General features: G+C 43.2%; 1 protein-coding gene across 5 annotated transcripts in view; it reads right to left on the minus strand.

The window, feature by feature from the left end:
• The window catches only part of MDGA1 (MAM domain containing glycosylphosphatidylinositol anchor 1), a 281,764-nt gene that overhangs the window by 56,060 nt on the left and 203,784 nt on the right, over window positions 1–21,920 (minus strand). For all 5 annotated transcript variants that reach the window (XR_014154409.1, XR_014154410.1, XM_081854150.1 and 2 more), the window contains exons 11-14: window positions 17,564–17,741; window positions 16,480–16,503; window positions 6,812–6,964; window positions 5,232–5,363 (exon numbers count right to left, since the gene is read on the minus strand). Coding sequence is in view for 3 of the 5 variants with exons in the window: in XM_081854150.1 (XP_081710276.1) it covers window positions 5,232–5,363; window positions 6,812–6,964; window positions 16,480–16,503; window positions 17,564–17,741 (487 nt within the window). In the remaining 2 variants the exon portion in view is untranslated. The remainder of the gene's footprint in view (window positions 1–5,231; window positions 5,364–6,811; window positions 6,965–16,479; window positions 16,504–17,563; window positions 17,742–21,920) is intronic.

Consider the following 21,920-nt stretch of genomic DNA (forward strand, 5'->3'; position numbering starts at 1 on the left):
AATGGAAGCGCAATTGCTTAGTTCACATCTGCCACATGAGTACTGGGCTGAATCGCTAACGTCATATTGTTATACGTGGTTGAGAAAGTTTTCAAAAGAATTGGGAAGTTTTCCTTTTGAGAAACTGTTCCACAGAAAACCTTCTGTTGCCCATTTCAAGGTTTTTGGGTCTCATGTGAGAACAGAAACTCCGGGTGGAGTTAAGAATGCCAGAGGCATTTTTGTGGGTTATGAAAAGGGTCTCTACAGAGTAATTTTGTCTGAATCTGGTAAAGTGATTCTCACAAAATTTCCAGAGAGTGCTCCTAAACAGGAGCGAGTGATTGTTCACACATTTCCCACAGGTGATAATGATGATGATGATAATGATGTTGATTTTGTTGAGTTCAGTAGTACTGATGACAGCGATAGCTCAGACAGCTCAGTTGTCACAGTCATTGAGAGGAAATCTCACACAATGACTAGATCCTCAGAAGAGGAGGAAGACGATCCACTGTTTACAATTGGTACTGGTTCTCCAAAGAGTCCAAAGGCTGAACCAGAAAGCAAAGAAGAGCAGCACTTCTTACGTAGGTCTGAGAGAGCAACGAAGGGTGTACCACCCAAGAGGTATTCAAAGGAGTTTGCTAACCTAGCTGTTGCTATTGTAAACGACCAAGGTCAGATTGAAGCTGTGTCTGAGTCAGAGACAAAGGCACAACAGGGAGTTGTTAACCAAGGTAATGCAGATGCACTCATTCCTTGGAAGTCACATAACCAGAGAGGTACATTGGTAAAACCAGTGGCGGGTAGTTCCAAGGGTGGAACTGAAACAACAGGGGAGTGTTATAAGTATAACAACTGTTTGTTTTCTTCTCTGGATGACGCTTTGCTCGCAGCACGCATTGATACTTTGGGGGGAGTATGTTATTCTAAAGCAGCAATGCTGCAGCAAGCAAAGGCTCTAACAGCTCAGACAGCTGCTTGTGGCTGGAAAGCCAAACAGGATGTGTGTGACTGCTGCCATGGAAACAAAGGGGCAGTCCATCCTTATTGAGCACAGGATATGAGCTCAGTGTGTGTCATATGACCTGTACAGGATGTACATGGGTTGAGTTTGGAGTTTGGAGTTACTCTCTGTTTGTTGAAGAGAGCAGACATCTTTTACTGTGATAACTGCTAGAGACAGGAATAAAAGCATGTAGTTACATTTCTGTCTGTGTCTGATTCCCCTCCCTGGGGATATGCAGGGAGGAGGAGAAGGAGGAGAAGCAGTTGGTGTGTTTTTCTCACAGCCTGAGGAAAATCGCCGGAACGGACCTCGTGTGTTTTTTTTCCTGCCGGGAGTCGCCGGAGGGAGGTCAAAGGAATTCAGCCGGTGCCTGCAGATAGGCACATACCTCTGACCGAGCCTGAATTCTAACAGCCTTGTCCTCCTTCCAAGGAAATTTGCAGAAACCATCCACTGGAAACTCCTTTTGACCCTTCCAGTTTCAAGTACCCCTTAAAAGCTCCCTTAGCAAGTGGAGCTTCTGTGTGATTTCTTGATGGGAGAATCACTGATGATGAACAGTGAGAATCTCTAGGCAGTGGTAATCAGCAACAACACACTAAATGAATGCTATCTTTGAACATGTGTCAGTCAGATGCCTGAGGGAAAGAAAGAATAAGGACGGAGCTTAATAATGACCATCCCTCCCACCTACAACACAGAACCATAAGATAATACAAAAAATTATTATCTCTTACTATACTATAAGAAGAGTTAGCATGAATCATGTTTATCTCATGATAATTGAAGCCATTACTTGAGCAAGTGAAACTGCTATCACAAATCTATCTCTTATCACCTCAGGCAATTATCGAATAAGAGACAAGCTGAGAAGTGATCAAGGCAAGCTATCACATGGTTGTGCCACCTCGCTCAGTTCATGGGGCATCCTGGCTTATTAGGAACATCCTGGCTTTGGTCCAGATATACTCACAAAATAAATGGAAGCAAGAATGATTAGAAACAGAAATGATGAATGCCATAGCACAACACAAAACAGAGACAGAGAGAGAGAGAGAGGAAAGGAATGAAGGATCGAAGGAAATGAATTTAGATATTAGGATTGACCCAATTGATCCAATACTGCCAGTTGTGTTACAAGCTTAACTTTTAATGGGCTGATAAAAACCTCTCATTTTTTTCATCTCTGACTGTACACCCTTGTCTGGTTTCTAAATAATTCAAAATATATTCATGCTTTCCTTAGTGCACACCCTGGGAATCTCAAAACATTAAAGTAAAGCCAAAGAATGCAGTCACCTTGCATGAAAACAGACTCTTGGTATTGCTACATGGAAGCAGAAAATAGAGAAATCTACGTAAAATCACAATGGAGAATCAAGACATTGTAAAAGGGGGCATGATGATGGCGAACGTGGAAGAGGAGAAAAGGTGGATTTTGTGGGGTCAGAGGCGGTTCCACTGGGTTTCTTAGTAGTTGAAGTCAAAGCTAAATAGACTGTCAGCCCCAAACTGTCCCCAGCAGTGACCATGCCATAATAATTTCAACATTCAACACCTCTGAGAAATCTCTGAACCATTGAGGGCAGCAGTGGTGGGCAAATGGCATACTACCTTAATGGTGTCTTATGATATTCTCTTATGTGACGCCACAACTCTGCTAAGAAATGTAGAAACAGCTCCCTTTGTCTGCAGTATTGCATATTAGCCAATCTTTTCCAATACAAGAAATACTATATATAAAAATCCCTTCCACAATGGCTGGAGGAACTGTTTGCTCAATGGATAGTTTAAGGATTAGCCAAGGGAAAGCCAAAATTAGCCAGATGTGAACAGGATGGTAGCCATACACTATACCCAGCCCTGGCTCAAACCTTTATCAAACAAACCTAGAAGACAATCATGATATAATGTAAAGTCAGAGCAACACAAACATCTGTCTCTGATGCTGGACAGAATGAGCCACCTATCAACTAGGCAGACATGGGTGTTCAGGTTAGTCACCAAAACATCAACTATGTAACTTCAGTAATGAGAACAATTATCATATTGACATGGGAACCTTCCTTATCCAGTCAGATCACTGGTACCTCTGGTTTTGAATAGTCTGCAGCAGGGGTAGTTAACTTGTGGACCTCCAGAAGTCCCTTCTAGCATGGCCAAAGGTCAGGGATGTTGGGAGTTACAGTCCAGGAGCACCTGGAGGGACACACATTAGCCACCCCTGGTGTGCACTGACTGGCAGCAGTTCTCTGGGATTTCAGATGTGGTCTCCCCAAGCTGTAACAGGAGATGTTGGGGATTAAACCTGGGCCTTTTTGCATTTAAAGCAAGTGTTCTGCTGCTGAGCCATGGTTCCATCACTAGACGAATGCACAGCTTGCTGGAAAGCAGCTTACACTGAAATAATTAATGTATTTTTTGCTCTATAAGACTCACTTTTTCCCTCCTAAGAAGTAAGGGGAAATGTGTGTGCGTCTTATGGAGCGAATGCAGGCTGCGCAGCTATCCCAGAAGCCAGAACAGCAAGAGGGATTGCTGCTTTCACTGCACAGCGATCCCTCTTGCTGTTCTGGCTTCTGAGATTCAGAATATTTTTTTTCTTGTTTTCTCCAAAAACTAGGTACATCTTGTGATCTGGTGAGTCTTATAGAGCGGAAAATACGGTACTTATCTAGAGCAGGTGTGGGGAAACCGTTGGTCCTTCAGATGTTGCCAGACTATAGCTCCAATCATCCCTGGTCATTGCCCACACCTGCTAGGGCAGATGGGAGTTGTAGTTGAGTCACCCCTGGAAGGCCAAAGATCCCCCACATCTGATTTAGAAAGTTTACTGGACCCTGCATCTGAGGACAATTCTCATCTCTTCCCTGTGAGAGGAGAACCAGCGCTTAATGAAATTTCATGTGCTCAGACAGAGGAAAATGTTAATTAACTCACTTTAGCAGCCCCGTTTACCAACAGGCAGACATACTCCTCCTGACTGGGTTCCGATTTCTCAGTCAGGCTCCAGTCCAGCAGGTGATTAATAACTTAGTGGGCTTTCAGAAAGACTGCATTTATTATTCAAATTAATGAAATTATAATCAAGAGGTGACAAATTAGCAATTGCTCCTTGACTGAATGTGGAAACTCATTAGGCACTTCTGTGGCATACGCCAAGTGCTACAGCTTCATCTTGGTGGCTGGAGACAGGAGGTGAAACAAGAGAAAGAGAAACAGCGGGCGGGAGGCTGCCCTTCAAAATGACTTTGCCCCATAAAACCAATTGCTTTTTTCACATTATTTTTGCCATCTTCCTGGGTCTCTTATTTACCCTCCTTAAATTAAAATAGCAACCAGGGAGTCCCTACTAATGCAACAACTGCCCTTGCTTAAACATTCCGTCTAAGCTCTTTCCAAACCACACCCCACAGTTGTTTTCATAAATCAGTTTCTACCTACATCATATTCTAAAGTTTCAATAAAAGAGGTAGCAATGAAAAAGGATTGCCTGCACTATCTTAAGGAAAGACCAAAAATAAATAAATATGTGTGCAAGATTAGAGGATAACAGGAATTAATTTCATCAAAATCACGGCTCCAGCACAGAAAACAACAGCTGTCACAATCTTGGCTGACTTCTCCCTTTAAAAAACTCAAATCAATATCAGTTTTCTAGCACTCGTGATGCAGATACATGCCTGGAAATGTGAAGGATATTCTTGCAAGACAGGTGTGGGGAACCTCTGGCCTTTCAGACTTTCTGAACTACAGCTTGCATCAGTCTCGGGAGGCTTGGCCAATGTTCAGAGATGATGAGAGTTGTAGCCCAGCAATACCTGGGGGCCAAAGATCCCCCACACCTGTTCTAAATGCTTGGAAACGAGGAGTGATCTGCACAGCTGGCTGCCCATGCTCCATATTGTGGTGTCACAGGGAATGGTTACCTGCCTTCCCAGAACACTTTACACAATCTCAACTGTGCACTACAGCATAAAACTAGGAAAGGGGTGTGTCAGGGTGAGGGGCGTAGACATATCCTAGGAGAGAGGCTGAGCTCCAACTCTGCTTTCCAAACAGCAAAATGAAAAGTGTTATTTGCCAAAACTGAACTTCAGTGCCAGGAAGCAAGAGCCATTAAACACCAGCAGAAACCAGGTCTGGCATACCTTAGAGGAGGATTGTTTCCTCATAATATTCAGTAAGCCCTTCTTCTCAAAGCATCCTTTCCCCCATCCTAGCCAAGAAGATCACTCACCAATGTGCTTCCCATACATGTGATAATAGAAGGAGACACAGAATCTGGCAGTCATGTTGTACATGGGGCTGATCAGCCTAGCCTTGTCGTTCTTCACCCGGGGTGCAGACGCCTCGATGAACATGTAGTAGCCTGAAGAGCAAGGAAACAAAGGTGGTGGGGAATGCATCATCACGCCTCCCTCCAGGCCAACACGGTGAGGAAAAGTATGCTCAGAAGGATTTAGAAAGGAAAACCAGCTACCTTTGGGGAGCTGAGTGAGAGCCAACCACATACTCTCCACCATTACTTCCCCACCAGTGTGCAATGGCAAAAGACACTTCACTGTTGGATGCAACCTAGATAGCACTCTCTATTCACTCTGGGGAACAGCAAGGCTCCAAAGACTGGGTGAGTGTAAGAGGCAACAGGAGGCCAGCAGCTCCTCTAATTGTCCAGCTAAGCATCTTCTCATGGCCACAGTCCCTACTGTTTCTTGCTGGCTTGTGGTGGCCTTCTTGGTGCCTTTGATTTTCTCTATCTTATTGTACACAGGTAGCTAGCGATGGGATGCTTACAGCAGCCCCAAACAGAATGTGCGCAGGATGGCAGATGGCCTCTGAGTTGGCAGGTTTAAAAGGTGGCTTGACTCAGCCCCACTCCTCCAAATGATAATTGAGCGACACTGTTTTTAACACTAATCTCTTCTCAGAGGTGACATGGATTGCATCCCAGAAGTACCTGGCCCCGGGAGTTGGAGATTTCAGTGGACTCCTGCTGCTGAAACCAGCCTGAACACTTCTGAGTGTTTAAACATGTCTCCCTCTCCACTTGCTTTTCTCCTCTGTGACTTCAAAGCAACTATCAATGGAACAAGGACATTTGGCAGCAGGCAATTAGCCAGTAACAAGGACTAATGCTCTCCTGATTCCCCTAAACAAAGCTGTGGGAGTTTTAATTGGGTATTTAATGCGAATAAGAAACATGCAAATTAACTGCCTGCTCCCCATGCCCAATGCAGAGCAGATGTGTGTGTGTGTAGAAAACCAATCTATTTTGTCCTCAGGTTCCAAGGCGGAGTATGATACTGAGAGCTAAATCTGTCTTGTAGAGGACTTGGCAAAAGCTAGAGGCAACAATCCTTTCTATATTCTACAAAATTCCCAGAACAGTTCTTGTCACGTAGAGACCTCTGCTATGTGAGAATCTGAGGGTGCCAGGCGGGGTGGGGGGGGGAAGGGGATGGAATAGAGGGAGGGGTGAACAAAGGATTGCATTGTGGGGTGTTAGGACTTAACAGATGCTGCAATGTTTCTAGCTCCCAGCATGAAAATGAGAGGAAGAAGTACTTAGATACGTGAGGGATGAAAACCTGGACGGGATTATTTCTGAGGAAGTAAATAAAAAGGGAGTGGAAGAAAATATGGACTGCTGATGGCTAGAGCCCCCTCCCTCTTTCTTAGTTCAGCATGGAGTGGTAAATATACAAGGGACTTTAATGTTTCCACACTCTCTCCCCACTAGAAATCTCATTGAGAAGGAGCCAGGACTGGGGGAGTGAATGGGCACAACTTTGCAAAGGAAGCTGGAAGTTCCATTACCTTCCGGTGTCCCACTGAAATCCATGGTTGGGCCTGTGTTGGCAGAGCGCTTCGGGTCGTGGGTCAGACCACTCTGACGAATCCAGTCAAAGTTGTCAGTTGTGTCTTGTGTATATCCACAGATCGTCTCATCCTCAAAGTGACAGGTGTTCCCTGTAGTAGTAACAACAACAACAACAACAACAACAACTTTATTATTATATACCCCACCCATCTGGCTGGGTCTCCTCAGCCACTCTGGGCAGCTCACAGCATATATCAAAACATACTAAAACATTAAACATAAAAAAACTTCCCAATACAGGACTGCCTTCAGATGTCTTCTAAAAATCAGATTTATCTCCTTGACATCTGAAGGGAGGGTATTCCACAGGGAGGGCACCACTACCAAAAAGACCCTTCAGTGGACCTTCTGAAGGAAGGGAGGTTAACCAGAATGCCATATGCTAAAATATGAAAAAAGCAAGCAAACAAACATATACCAGTTATGGTTCTGCAGTGACATGATAATAAAGCACAAAAAGCATCTTCATCACAAGGATGTAAGAAATGCCCTGCTGGCTCAGACCAAAGGCCCACACGGTCTAGCGTTCTCTTTCTCAGTGTGGCCAACCTGTTGCCTCTTGTGAAGTCTGCAGGTAGGGCATGAGCACAATAGCCTTCTCATGCTCATGTTCTGGAGCAACTGGTATTTGGACTTCTGATCCTGGAGATGATATGCACCCATCCACGTAACCTGACCTGACCTTCCACAAGATAGTGACTAGGAAGAACGTACACAAATGAACTGAACGATCCCTTCTTTCCTTTTAAATCAATGGGTAAATGTGGGAGAGAGTAAAATCTATATACCAACAAGAAACTCCCTGCTTGTGTACAGATGTGCTGATAGAACACTTTGTGATCACATTGGTATGATTGATGTATCCAATTAAAGCAGGTAACATTTGTGTTTCAGAAATGCTTTTTGACATTTCCCCAGATGACTACTGAAATACAGAGACAACCCCCCTCCCACCCCACCCAACATCCCTTGCTCTCTGTGATGAAGCAATCTGTATACGGCATAATAATAATATTAATAATATAATATAATAATAATTTCATCATTTTAAGGATCAGAGAACTAGAGTCCAAGTGGTCCCCAAAGGGGGTTCATTCTTTGGTTTGCCAACACTGAAGCTACGGATACACTCAGCACATTGAAATATAGAAGTGTCAGAGCTTGATACCAAATGGGCACATGTGTTCACATGGGGCTCCAACCCACAACCTTGAGATTAAGAGTCATTCTCTACTACTGACTGAGCTATCTCAGCATACACGTCTAAAAATATTGGAGGTGACCATTCTTGGTCTGGCTTTTCAGTGCTTCAGGCACATATACAATTCAAATCCTGGCTCTCCCAGTTTTCTTTGGACTCCATAATGCTAGGTGAAACAAGTGCATGTGTGAAAGCCTTCATGGAAAACATATACGTTTCCAGCTTTCTCCTTTCTCTCTCTTTTGGGTGTTGAAGGGTACAGGCCAGGCCAGATTCCACATTAGGGTCTCCAAAGTAGGATGTGTGTGTAGCATTTTTTTAAAAAAATGTCTCTAGATTTTGTATGAGGAGTCTAGCCTGTGCCCACCCAGAGATGCTCTGTACCTGAAGGAATGGTTTGTAGAAGCTCTGGGCTGAAAGGTTGCCCCTGGTGAAGCTCTGCCGACTGCTGAAGCACGGAGGGCCCCATGGAAACTCGGCTAGAGAGTTCCTGCAAGTGAACACAGCCAAAGGGAGCTTGGCTGGCCACTTAACTGCTAATTAACCCTGACTAAGTGCTCTCTACTCGGTCCATTCATTTCTAATTAGCATCCTAATCCAAATTAGCCACCGTTTGTAATACTGAGTGCCGAGGACTGCCCAGCATCTGGAGCTAGAGGAGAAAAGGAGGCAGGAGATCTGAGACTCTGGGATTCGCAATAACAGTCTCTGTAGTTTATTTGATCTGTTCTGTGTCCAGATCTGAAAGGCAGGAGCTGAGGCGCGACGGCAGCTGCTTAGCAGCTCTTCCAAGGCGTTATGTGAATGAGATGGCTGAGCTCCAGTTCTAGCAGTGCCGATCAAGTCACACATGGGAGTCCTGCAGCACAGAAAAGGCCGTCGCACAAGGCTTGGTCATTTCAGCAAGCTACTTAACTCTGGCCAGAGGTTGTTGCACTTGGCTTCCAGATCTAAGCCACAATTCCAGCAAACTCAAAAGAAACCCCTATAATCATAGAGTACCACGCCTTTGAAGGCCATCTAATTCAAACAACTTACACTCTGCCCATCTCCAGCAAGCTAGCACTCAATGCAAATTAATTCCCTGTCCTCCACACCAGTTTCACAGATTTCAATTCAAATTAAAGCAAATTAAAACAAATAGGAAAGTTGAGGTTAATGCAGAGCAGAACTAAGGCCACCTTGTTGTTGTTTAGTCGTTTAGTCGTGTCCGACTCTTCGTGACCCCATGGACCAGAGCACGCCAGACCCTCCTGTCTTCCACTGCCTCCCGCAGTTTGGCCAGACTCATGTTTGTAGCTTCGAAGACACTATCCAACCATCTCGTCCTCTTTCGTCCCCTTCTCCTTGTGCCCTCCATCTTTCCCAACATCAGGGTCTTTTCCAGGGAGTCTTCTCTTCTCATGAGGTGGCCAAAGTATTGGAGCCTCAGCATCTGTCCTTCCAGGGAGCACTCAGGGCTGATTTCCTTCAGAATGGATAGGTTTGATCTTCTTGCAGTCCATGGGACTCTCAAGAGTCTCCTCCAGCACCATAATTCAAAAGCATCAATTCTTCGGCGATCAGCCTTCTTTATGGTCCAGCTCTCACTTCCATACATCAGTACTGGGAAAACCATAGCTTTTACTAAGGCCACCTATCTCCAGTCAAATTTTTGAATATATTATCATTGGAGAACCTTTGACAAGGCATGATGACCTCATTTGACCACACCACACATTAAGCCACCCTCAATACGGACCAGAGACTGCAAGGGCAAAACAGTGCTCTTAGCACTGGACCAGGAACCTTGGACACAGCACCGAACAGATGATGAACCATACAAGCAAAGGGACCACCAATATCGAGGGACCAAATCTTCTTTATGATTTGGAAGGGGAGGAAGTTCTAATTTGGTCCCACTCTTCCCAAACAAGTTGCCAGCACTGTTAAAAGCTGATAGTTCCCACTGTCTGTTGCTTGGCTAGAGGAGCAGAGATATATCCCAACAGCCCATTGTTGTATCTTTGAACTGAACATTTATGCACTTCATACAGCCAGCTGTTTCATTCTTATCTGCATCTTAGGGCAGAGGTCTGCTGTGTATCTTCAGAGGATGGCATTCAACAAAGTTATTGGGCTAGCTGAAGGATTAGTACTAGCACAACAGGTTTTTCTCTTGCGGGACCAGTGAGTCCGGGTCACTGGGGGATGGAGTGCGCAAAGGAGTACTAAGGACAAGACAAAATAGCTTGGGGATCAAATGGCCATGACTTTATTGATTACAGATGTCAGTAGGTTTTAGCATAGGCATTGGGTGTGTATCCTGAATCACCCAGCTCATCTGCTGGGTGATTATTCCTTCAGGGTTGATCCTGGGTTTTAGGATCATTCTATGATGTGAATCAATTCCAGGAAATTTTTCCAGGGTGCTAGATTAGCCACCGTTTTGGCGTTTGTACAAAACACATCCCCCTGGACCCCTTTAACAGGAAATCTCACCAAGGTACTGGGGGTGCTATTATGAGCCACCGCATCTGCCAGTCTAAGGAACCAACCCAATGCTTACTGTGCTGCTGAGTGTGAGCCCTTATTGGTCAGAGAGGAGAATGTTGCAATGTACAAGGAGAAATCCTTGCATGGATGGAACATTCACCTTAGCACTGTGTTGCACGCAACCCATCATCTTTGCTTTACAGCACATGGTCTTGAATTAGCTGAACTGCAAGAAAGAAGACGGGTGCAATTTACAAATCCCTTCACTTGAACCTTCTGGGCCATAACATAGCATCTGTTTAGCAACACACAGGAACAACTCATTAAAATTGTGGAAGGGGGAAATTAAGGAGGCAGAATGTAAGCAACAGGACTGGAATATGGTCAGGTTATTAGCGTAGGGCATTCTAAATCCATTTACAAGTTGAAAGAAAGATAAATAAGTGAATTCTGAGAACTTTGTTAGGGATCCTAACAGTCAAACAGTCAAATTGGGAGTAATCTCTGAGAATTAGATTTTGTTTTGTTCTGCTCAGGCTTGTGGATGTATAATCTCAAGGGGCCTGTGAAATAAGTGTTCTCCCCACCACCCTGTCTCAGTCTCTTTGGGTAGATGATACCCAATACCTAGCTCTTACCCACTCCACGTACTTGCCCTAACAACATTAAGCATGAACACCGTATTAACCAAAGAGAAAATGGATGAAGAAATAATTACATTAAGCAATTCTCTGAGCCTATAAATTAATCAACATTATGTAGCCCTTGATCAGGCTGCCATGGACATTAATCATATAATCTTTGCCTTTCATTCAAGAGTGTGAGACATTCACACCTAAGATTTTATGTAGGCAACCATGTGTAATGGTTCTCTCACTCTAATAAGCCCACCTCCCAAATTCACCACGAAGAGCGGTTGTGGAATTCAGTGTGGGAGGAGAAAGAGAGAGAGTGGACAGGTAGGGCATTCAGCTGACTGCTAAAAGGCTCACATGCTAGCTGAAGATGGCACATATCATTCATGGCTTCCTTTTGTTTTTAAAACAGACACAAGAGAAATGAGCCCACTTCATGGCACCAGAATGGCCAAAGAGCATTGGGTTGATATATAGGTGCCTCCATATAGGGCTCTTGCCAGTTTGGGTGTAATAACAGATTGAGAGGCAACTTGTGCATGTGTGTGCACGCACACGCACATATGTACACATATATGCATTCAATTTTGGTGCAGGATTTTAACTAGAATCCCTCCCCTCCTCCTTCCTCTGAAATTAGCAGTCTCCTGAGGCTGTTTTTGGTAAATGTGGAGAATGGGAAAAGAAAAGCAATGTGGGTGGTCAGCTAGGGCTTTAAAATGCACCTCCTGGGAAGGAGGGATTTTCTCCTGGGAAGTCTGATTTTACATGTGGACATTTTAAATACACTGAAACGGAGCAGCTTGTTTGAAAAAGAACACCACCAAAGCAGCACAAGGGACTCTGGGATATTCCAGAGTATGATCTCAGTGCTGGCTTGCTTATTTATTTATTATTAAATAATATTATAAATAATAGCCAGATATGCTTTCAGGGCAGTTTCACAACAATAAAATCAATGCGATATACAAAAATCATGGTGTACATGGTGCATCACGGCTATGCACAATGTCTGGTTGGGAGACTGGCTGCCGGCCCCATGTATGCTGCCCTAAGCTCATCACAGGATACAAATGTAACAGATACATAACTAATTGTGAGGGGCATCTCACATTTGGCAAGAATCCTCTCTGCTTTGCAAGCGTGGTGTGGCTGAAATGTGTGAATAGGCGAGCCTTTGCCAAGTCAATTAAGAAAAGAAAAGCTGTTGCACGCACTCAAAGATACAAAATATTCCTCATAATGAAAGAGGTTAGGTATGCGCTTTCAAGCTGCTGGTTTCTTGGGGTTGGCATGTGTTTTCTTAACAGAGGATAGTCCTCCTATTTGAAGGGCTGCCTAGTCCAAGTTCATCTTAAAGATAAAGAACCGCAAGAAGGGAAGATCTTGAAGATGCAGATGGTGTGCACCTGGAAAACAGACTGAGCACACACACCTGTCTCCAGTGTCCACCTGTGGTTTTCCTTACTCTAGTAAGATGCACTGTTGCAGCAATTATTTCCAAATCATATCCATACATATGCATGCTTTTTTGATGACACATTTCCTTTTTGTGTGTGAAGATACACAAGCAGCCACCTTAAGGTTTCTAGATAAATACTTGGTAATGAATACCAAACATGTACATAGTAAAATAAAATGAAAGTAAAATGCAACTTACTAAACTGATCTTACTAAACTGTCCCAAAAAAATTCTTTTCGCAGCATGATGGAGAGTCTACAATCAAGCTGCCAACTGCTTTTGTACCTCAACAACCTAAACTCTGGAAACGATGGAATCCAAGGCTGGGCCTTCTGTGCTGGGCTCAGCAGTCACAGAGGGCTCAACGGCATAAGGCAGCTTGTAAGATATGCAGGATCCAATCATGCTGAGGTTTAAAGGAAAGTTGGACTCAACAAACCCACCTGCTTTTGTGGGACCCCTTGCTCAGTAACTTAAGAGGATGCAAAATTCAAAAGCTGCACCATATTCCCAGTTCTTTATACAGTCCTGGTTTACTTTTTTTCTGAATAAAGAAGTACTAACTTTATCTATATGGCACAATTCTATGGCTAAACTCAGCAGAGCTTCCTGCAACTGTCCTAAATAATCTTCTTCTGTTAGCATCACACTGTTCATCTTGCACACCTGGGATCTGATATTTTGAAGATAATGTGAGCTTATTATAGTTCAACAAAAGTCAATATGAACATTAAGAATAGAGTCTCTAACATTAAGTACCTGGGCCAAATCTTGAGAAACTTGGCCTCTAGCTCAGGTGGCCTCAATGGATGATAAGTCAATGTCTATTATTCTTTATATCTATTACAACGGCTAACAAAAGTAAATGCCGCACTTCTGAATATTCCATCTTGGCTACAGCAACCTTTGATCCACATCAGAACAACAGGGGAAGGTGGTCGGCAAAACATTTTGCTTTAGGGCTTCAATAGCTCTTTTTTTGTTAGTCGCTGTAATAAATATAATCGCATTGTTCTAGCATCCAAAGCAAATTTGTCCAAAGTGCTGTTTGACAATTTCGTCCCTTGCCTCTTTTTCTCTCTCAAGTTGCTTAAATTGTGAGCCTGAAGGCAATGACCTGGTTTGTGTATTTGTGCACAGTGCCTAGCATGTATTAGGGACTTTATTAATATTAAATGTTAATGGTGAAGGTGATGAAAACGGAGCCTCCAAAATCCCCTGAATCTAAAGTTATTTGCCCTGTATACTGTCTCTGTGCATGGTAAGCAACTATAGATGGCTATATGGGTTATAAAATTCCTTAAAGGATTTGCTTCTAGATTTCATCAATATGCAGGTAGCACTCAGTTCTATTTTTCCATATAGCCTAATTTAGAGACCAGTGTCTGGAGGCAATAATAGCTTGAATGAGGGCCAATAAACTGAATATGAGTCCTGATAACAAAAGGTACTGTTGATTGGTGGTTACTAGTGTTCCCCTTGATTCCACATTTATGTGGCCTGGCAGTGGTGACTCAGGGGTGAGAAACAGTCACCTGGACAGGGCCAGGAAACAAAAACTTCACCAGACAAGCGCCAAATACAAGTAAGAGAATGTAAGAAAGAATAGAGTGTGGGAGTAGTGATGTAATTTTCTGAAAATTTCGATGTTGAGCTTAACTGCAGATTTTTCCCTTCATCTCAACAAACATTTCTAACATATTAAATGCATTATTATACAAGTTTCTGTATTTTCTTAAAGTAACCAACATACAAAGAATTATATAAAATAATGCATGTAACTGTATATAAAATAATTGTGTGTTAATGCAGGGTACCATATTACATATGTAAGTATTTTTTGTGTATGTGTTTGTTGATAAATAGTTGGATTTAAAAGGAAAAGAAAAATTGGCAATGCATGAGGTGCTTGATGCAAGTGGTGGTCCGATTTGGACAAAGTGCATTGGGCTGGATCCGCCAAATTTCATGTATAAATCCATTTAAAATTGATTCCTCCTCCATCCCTATGAGGAAGACACAGTTTCCATGGTCAGACACAAACGTTTGAAATAAATTTGTGGTCCGATTAAGCCTTGGCTCAGGTCAAGTGCTGATGCTAATTTTTCTACATTCCTGTGGCAGTGACCAGACCACACATTTAAGCATAGCTGAATATTAAAATTGCTTAGACAGGTCAGCCATATAATTTCTGCATGGCATTCCTGTTTCCCATATAAGTTTAACTTTTGTGTGTGTGCCTCTCTTTCCTATTGCCTGGGGCAATGAAGAAACAGAATTAAAAACTCAGTTTTGTGTTATGTGGCATATTATTGGCTCAAATTAAGACAAGGCTGCATATTGGCCTCTTCCTAGGTTAATGAAGGATTCAGAGATTCAGTAATGCACACTGGTCTAGCTCCTGAATGGGCAGGGACTATGATTCAGTGGTATAGCGCCTGCATTGCATTCAGAAGTTCCCAGATTCAGTCTCTGGAATTTCCATTCAAATGATCAGGCTGCAAGTAATAGGAAACTCTTCTTCCTGAGACCCTGAATTACGACTGCTAGTCAGAGTAGACAATACAGTGGTACTTCAGGTTACAGACGCTTCAGGTTACAGAAATAGTACCTTGGGTTAAGAACTTTGCTTCAGGATGAGAACAGAAATTGCATGGCGGCAGCTCGGCAGGCCCATTAGCTAAAGTGGTACCTCAGGTTAAGAACAGTTTCAGGTTAAGAACGGACCTTCAGAATGAATTAAGTTCTTAACCCGAGGTAACACTGTACTGGGTTAGATGGACTAATATTCTAACCTGGTATAAGGCAGTTCTGTGTTCTGCATTCAAATGATCACTCCAAGCACCCTAGTCCTGGGTCTTTGATGCCTTCCTCTTATCTTTGGGCACCATCCAAGGCACTATATTTCATCTCTTAAACCTTAAACAGCTTAGGCAATACATATTTTATAGACCAGCTCCTCCTATATGCCAGGGATTCTATGGTATTTGTGCCAGCTGAACCCTTGCTTGTATCTGCCTTATGCATTAGATCTATTATAGGCATTCTCAGCGGTTGCTACCTATCTATGGCTGCTTCCAAACTGCTGCCATTTTACAGGTGGGAATCCATTGCATGCTGGCAAATTCGGGTTGTGCAATAAAAAATGGGTTTGGCTCTGTGGTACATGAAACCTGCTTCAGAAAGAAAGAAAGAAAGAAAGAAAGAAAGAAAGAGGCAAGGAAAGTGATGAGAAAATGCACTAGAAAGTGTGGGATTAACAACTGCTTGGCGTAATGTCGTATAGCTAGAATAAATGTGTCAATGGTGCATAACCTTCCTGAAAACTTTGTGCGAACAAATCAGGATGAGTGCTGAATAAACAGGCAATCTGGAAGCAATCTTTGAATGGCTCTTTTGCAACTCTGCCAAAGTTCCTATCTGAACATTATCTGTAGGAAATGCAAGGGGGTCAAAAGCCTAAGAAGTCATTGAGAAGTTTGTGATGAATGAGGGATTATCTTAGCTTTCTTATGTGCATTCTTGCATTTATTTCAGCTAAATATTTAAGGCACTTTCAGCATGTTTGATTTCCCTTTATTTTTTAAAAAACCCCACTTATCTGAAAAACATTTTTTGAATTTTAATACTTTTGGGTCTAAAGATTAGATCAGCAGTAGGCAACATGGTGTCCTCTTGATGATGTCGTACTCCAACACCCATTAGTCAGCATGGCCAAAAATTAGGGATGAAGGGAGCTATAGTCTAAAAACAGCTGGAGGACACCATGTTGGCTGTCCTTGGATTAGATATACAAAAAAGGTAGATAAAGTTTGGGTCATTGACACTTACCTACTGGGTTGGGGTAGCTGATTGCTGAGAAAGGAAACAGAAAGGGTTGTTTAGATTTTTATTAGATGTGTAAGATCATATACAAATACAAATACTCATTGGAAGAAAATGTTTGAACTGTTCCCAACATATCTGATTAGTACTCATGCCCCTTAGCATTCTGTTACTCTTGACCAGCCTTTCTCCCTAGACACTGATGGACTACAACTCCCATCATCCCTGACTTCTGGCCCTTCTCACTAGGGATGATGGGAGTGGTAGTCCAACATCATCTGGAGACCCAAGTTTCAGAAAGGCTTCAGAAAGAGGGAAGTTGTTTTACTATATCTCATTTGTGGAGCCTTATGGGAACCAAGAAAGCTCAAGAGAATAGGTACAACCAGTTGGGAAGGAAAAACAGTGGCAGCTGATATTATAAGGTTAAATCCCAATGTGAAACAGGATTTATAAAGAGAACTGTATTGAACTGTGACTTAGCTTCCTGTGAGAGAAAACCATGTATCAAATGGAGGATTTGAATCTGAGGCCCTGTGCATAGCACCAAAATTGTGGGTGGTAGAAAAATGCAACTGTTTTATGACTGTTTTATGATTCATGGCAAGGAACCAGAAGCTCATATGTGAGTGGAAAGGACTTTGATGCTCCATTGAAGCTGAAGCTCACCGAATATTTTGCACTTGGGACCCCACTGAAAATCTGCCTATGTATCCTGATATCAGCAAAGGATTCATGGATACAAACAGTCCAAAGAATCTGATGGCAGTGGATGAGTTGGACAGCACATATTGCAGATCTACTGCTTTTGCTAAGGAGGCCTGGCTCTGAGCTCTGTCTGAATGTAAAATGGCCTGGGAACCACACAGAGATTAGTAAGCTCTCTAGAGGAAGAACAGTGTGCCAGGTGGAACAAGGAAACAGCCCAATCTGATGGTGGTATGTGTATGGCCTCCCAAGCCCTTCAAAGTTATTCTGAAAAATGGCTGGCAGGACTAAGGTTCTCTCTGGAGAAATACCCCCCTTCAGGGCCGTGATACTGCTGTAAAGGGGCTGGTCACTCAATAAGGTAAAAGAGCAAGAAACTTACGTTCTATATAGTGGATGGTGCGGGTAGCCATGTCCCCAGACCCAAAGCGGGTTAGGGGTGTGAGGCGAACTTCATAGCTCAGAGGCACCTTCAGGTCAGTCAGGAGGTATTCTTGCAGCATGCCCTTTTCCACCTTCCGCACAGAAATGGATTTGGGGGGCAGGTCCCTGTGATTCATCTGAAGAGGTATAAACCAGGTTTTGGTTAGACAAAGAAAAGGGTTTTGAAATCTGAACACTGAAAGCACTTAATGAGTTTTCTAGTCTGGGTGTTCTGTCTTCTCTCTTCTTGCCGACTATTAACTATAACATAGGTTACAGGTGCTCTATGCATTCCTGTATGAATTTTTGTTGTTTAGTCGTGTCCGACTCTTTGTGACCTCATGGACCAGAGCACACCAGGCACTCCTCTCTTCCACCGCCTCCTGCAGTTTTGTCAAACTCGTCAGTAGCTTCAAGAACACTGTCCAACCATCTCGTCCTCTGTCGCCCCTTCTTCTTGTGGCATGGTGCTAAAACTTAAAATATGAAGCAGGATTCTGCATCCTCAACAGTTTTTTTAAAAAAACAAAACATTTCTAAAATATGGAATGCTAAAGACTCAAAACTCCAAAGTGCATCTGAGTCATGGTTCCAGTGGAAAGAATATGAGAATTTTGTGTTTGGGGCAGCAGAACCATTTCCCAAATTACATAGCAATAAATTCCCCAAATTACAGAGCAAGAAAGCCACTGTGTAATGTTCAACAGGGTTCTGCAGTTAATACTGCCTTTGCGGGACTCACCTTTCAAACATATGTTTGCCACAGTCACAATTTACATTTATAGGTATACATCATATAAGCATAATTGTGCATATGGAATGAACATGCATGTGCAGTGGATCTGCTCAGGCGCTTTAATGAGCACTCATTGGTCATGAGCAGAGACTGCTGGCTGTGATTCCCCCTTGCCCCGGCACATTCACTCTGTATATTAACAGCTGAAAGGGCATTAGGCTTGAATCAAAACTAGCTACTTGGCTTTAGTTTCATTGTACTATTTTGATAATGAGCTCCTGCCAGCTGCTTCAAAATATGGCCACTTAGAAATATATTACCGCTATTTCATGCTGAAGGTTGAGGGTGTGACAGCTGGCAAGTCCTGGGCCAAAACTTGTGGCCTTCTCCCTCCCCCTTTCCCCTCTAAAGTTGTGAATTCCTCCCCTCTAGTTCCACCAAGCCATTCTGGAGCATGTTGAAGTTTTGTCACACTGCCTGTAAATGTGCAGGCAGATGAAGAGGAGGGAGGTCTGTGCATTATTTCAGCTTCTGTGGTGATGGTGGAGGCAGAATGAGACCAGTGCATATGGACAAGGAAGCAGGATGTGCGTCCTTGTCACCTAATCTACTTCAAGCAATGAAGAGGAAACAGAGAGAGAATTGTTGGGAAGCACTGCATGGACCTGCTATTAAGTATTAGCCAAAGCCCACAGATGACCCTAATCTGTTCATTGGCTGACCTGCAGTTCAGACGTATAATTCCCAGATGGAAAATTACTACTTCCATGGCATGGATGAATTTGTGAATTTTGGTTTCTTTCCAGTTGCCATTTTCCCTGCCTTAAGTTCTGTTGTCCACATTTCTGCATCAGTTTCATTTTTATCTTAAAGACATCCTCATGAAAGTTTCTCAGCATTTTCCTGCAAATGTATCAAAATCTACACGGTTTTTATATGCGATTGCCCCTGATATATTGTTATTTTCACTAATGTGTGCATTTCAATGCATACTTTCTCCCGATACATTATTGGGTTAGAGAACAGCACCACAAATTCAGAGAAGTGCGAATTTTGAAGGTTAGCTGAGCTTCGGTTCACATATTGTTTCAGAAAGTTCGAATAAGGTAGGCTTCCATTAAAATTCAAACTGAACCAAATTTATGTCCCATCAATACTACCACTTATCTATTGTTACTTAAACAATCTGTTTAAACTCCAGGTATGTCCAGGTTGTCTTCCATGCATCTTCAAGTAGAACACTGTCTTGTTTGAGGGCCCATCCAGACTTTTGCTTGTCCTGCTGCTTCCCACAGGAAAATCCAATGTTTACCACTGAATTGGAGCAAACATCTGTTGGGTATTCTGAAGATTGATGCTTGCTCCACTAAAGAGTGGGTTCGACGTGGCAAACAGAACCACTCAGGCTTGTGCCTAGAAAGCAGAAAACTGCTCAGACAAGTGGAAGTTTGGACAAACCCAGATGCCTTTTTCCTCCCCTACACTCTTCCGTTCTTGTAAGTGGAGATGGTATGACTGAGACCTAGGACAGAGGCAGCTTCTCAGAGAATGAGACAAATAAAATGAAAATCATATTGTTTCTGGAATCCAGCCAGGATCCATTTTTAATCAGTGTGTGCCTCATCTGCAAATATCCACAATGGATACAGATTTGAACAGAACCCCTATAGATGAGTCGTTCTGTTTGCCAGCTTTCTCACAGTCTCAGCCAAGCAAGACAATATCCTACTTCCAGGGGCAATCCCTTCATATATTTCGGCATGCAACACACTATTTCCTGGAAACAATGTGAAGTGTGATAGCAGAATCAAGAAGAAGTCTGATAGCAGGAAAGGAAGGCTATTTTGCAATTATGAGCCAGGATTTTTGATGGTGAGGCAGCTATCCCAAGGTTAGGGAGAACTGTTCCATTATGTCCAGCACACACCAAGCCAACTCGGGGAAAACCCACATAACATAACTACTACACATGGAATGGCTCCTGTAATATTTTCAACTCCCTCTTGGCTTGCTCTGTTTGCAAATGCACTGTACAAAGGGCCCGTATAGTTGGAATTTACTTTCTAGTAATCATGTGATCTCCAACAGTTCAGGGTCTTGTAGGGGAGCAAACTGCATGCATGAGATGGGCCTCTGATTTATCTGTATCCATCTATCAAACACATTGTCTGGCATCAAGATATCAAGAAATGATTAATATCTAGGATATTCCTCCAGATAACACAAAATGTATCTTCAGAGGCAGAGCTAGCTGCTCTGGCAACCGAAGCGGCACACATGCTGTGCACCCAGGTGCAGGGCTAGCTGCCTGCCCAGGGGGGGTGCCATCCACCCATCCCAATATTGGTTACCATTTTCTTTCATATGGTGGTGTCAGGGAACTGCCATCAGCTCAGAGGCGAGAGGTGGAAGGGCAGTTGTGTTATAGGGAACCTCCAGTGGAGAGGAAGTGGTGGGAGCAGGGGATGCTAGGGAGAGCCTCAATACTGAGCCTGAGCAAACCAGAGAGGAGGGAAGTACCCCTTTGCCAGCTCCTAGTCTGCGCAGTAGGTTTAGGCACAGCGAAGGGAGGAGAAGGTTGAGGAGAAGGTTGGAACTGTTATGCTGGAGGAAGTATAAGGACCACCCACTCCCAGATTCGGCTAGCAAGTGAGCCAGACATGAGCATGCAACGCTCTTCACTGTAAATAGTTTGTACTAATAATAAAGCCTGGAAAAGACAGGTCAGTCTTGCCTGTTTGCTCTTGAGCAACCACACCACCACCTGACAGGTGGGATGGAAATTTGAAGAGAACCATTAATATGAAAGAAAATGGTAAGCAGTATTGGGACAGGTGGGGAAAGAACTGGTAACCTAAAGTCAGTTTTTAAATTGACATTATTTCTCTCTCCCAACTAGCCTGCCCCCCGTCCCCAGTATGCATCTGTCATGAGCTGATGCTGTTCTTTATAATTAGAAGAGGGAAAGAGAAACACTAGTTCAGAAGGAGATTCAATACTGCCAAGTACAGCAGTATTTAAACACTGGAAAAACATACGCCCTAAATTTCTCTGTCACTGTCTTTTGGAGTCATCTACCTCATGGGGTTGCTGAGAGGATAAAATGGGGAGAAGAAGTATATACCCCATTTTGAGCTCCCTCAAAGAAACGTTAAGATATAGATGCAATAATAAATAAATAAAAAGTTTCCCGCTAAAGTCCCAGTGTGAACTAGCCCCCTATGTCTCTCATTCATTTTGTCACCTAAACAAAAATCATTTAAGAGCAAAAAGCTACATATAGAAGAGGCAACACTAGCAGCCAAGACATAATGGGTTGGATTCAGACTAAGTTAATCTTACTACGTTCACTCAAAACCTCCTGCCCTCACCAGTCTTCTCCCATTAATGGTAATGATATAGGCCTCCATAACAGTCCCACTGTATACTGATCTCACAGTCTGTTCACAGCTAACCTCCTTTACACCCCAAATTCCATTTCCACCCCCCAAAAAACCCTGCCCAGGGTAAGTCTTCTATATGATTTCTGAGCATCAGAGACCTGAAGCCACACAACGCTCCAGGATAAGCATAGACAGGA

Source organism: Podarcis erhardii (genome assembly GCF_964252035.2).
Source record: "Podarcis erhardii genome assembly, chromosome: 3".
NCBI lineage: Eukaryota > Metazoa > Chordata > Lepidosauria > Squamata > Lacertidae > Podarcis > Podarcis erhardii.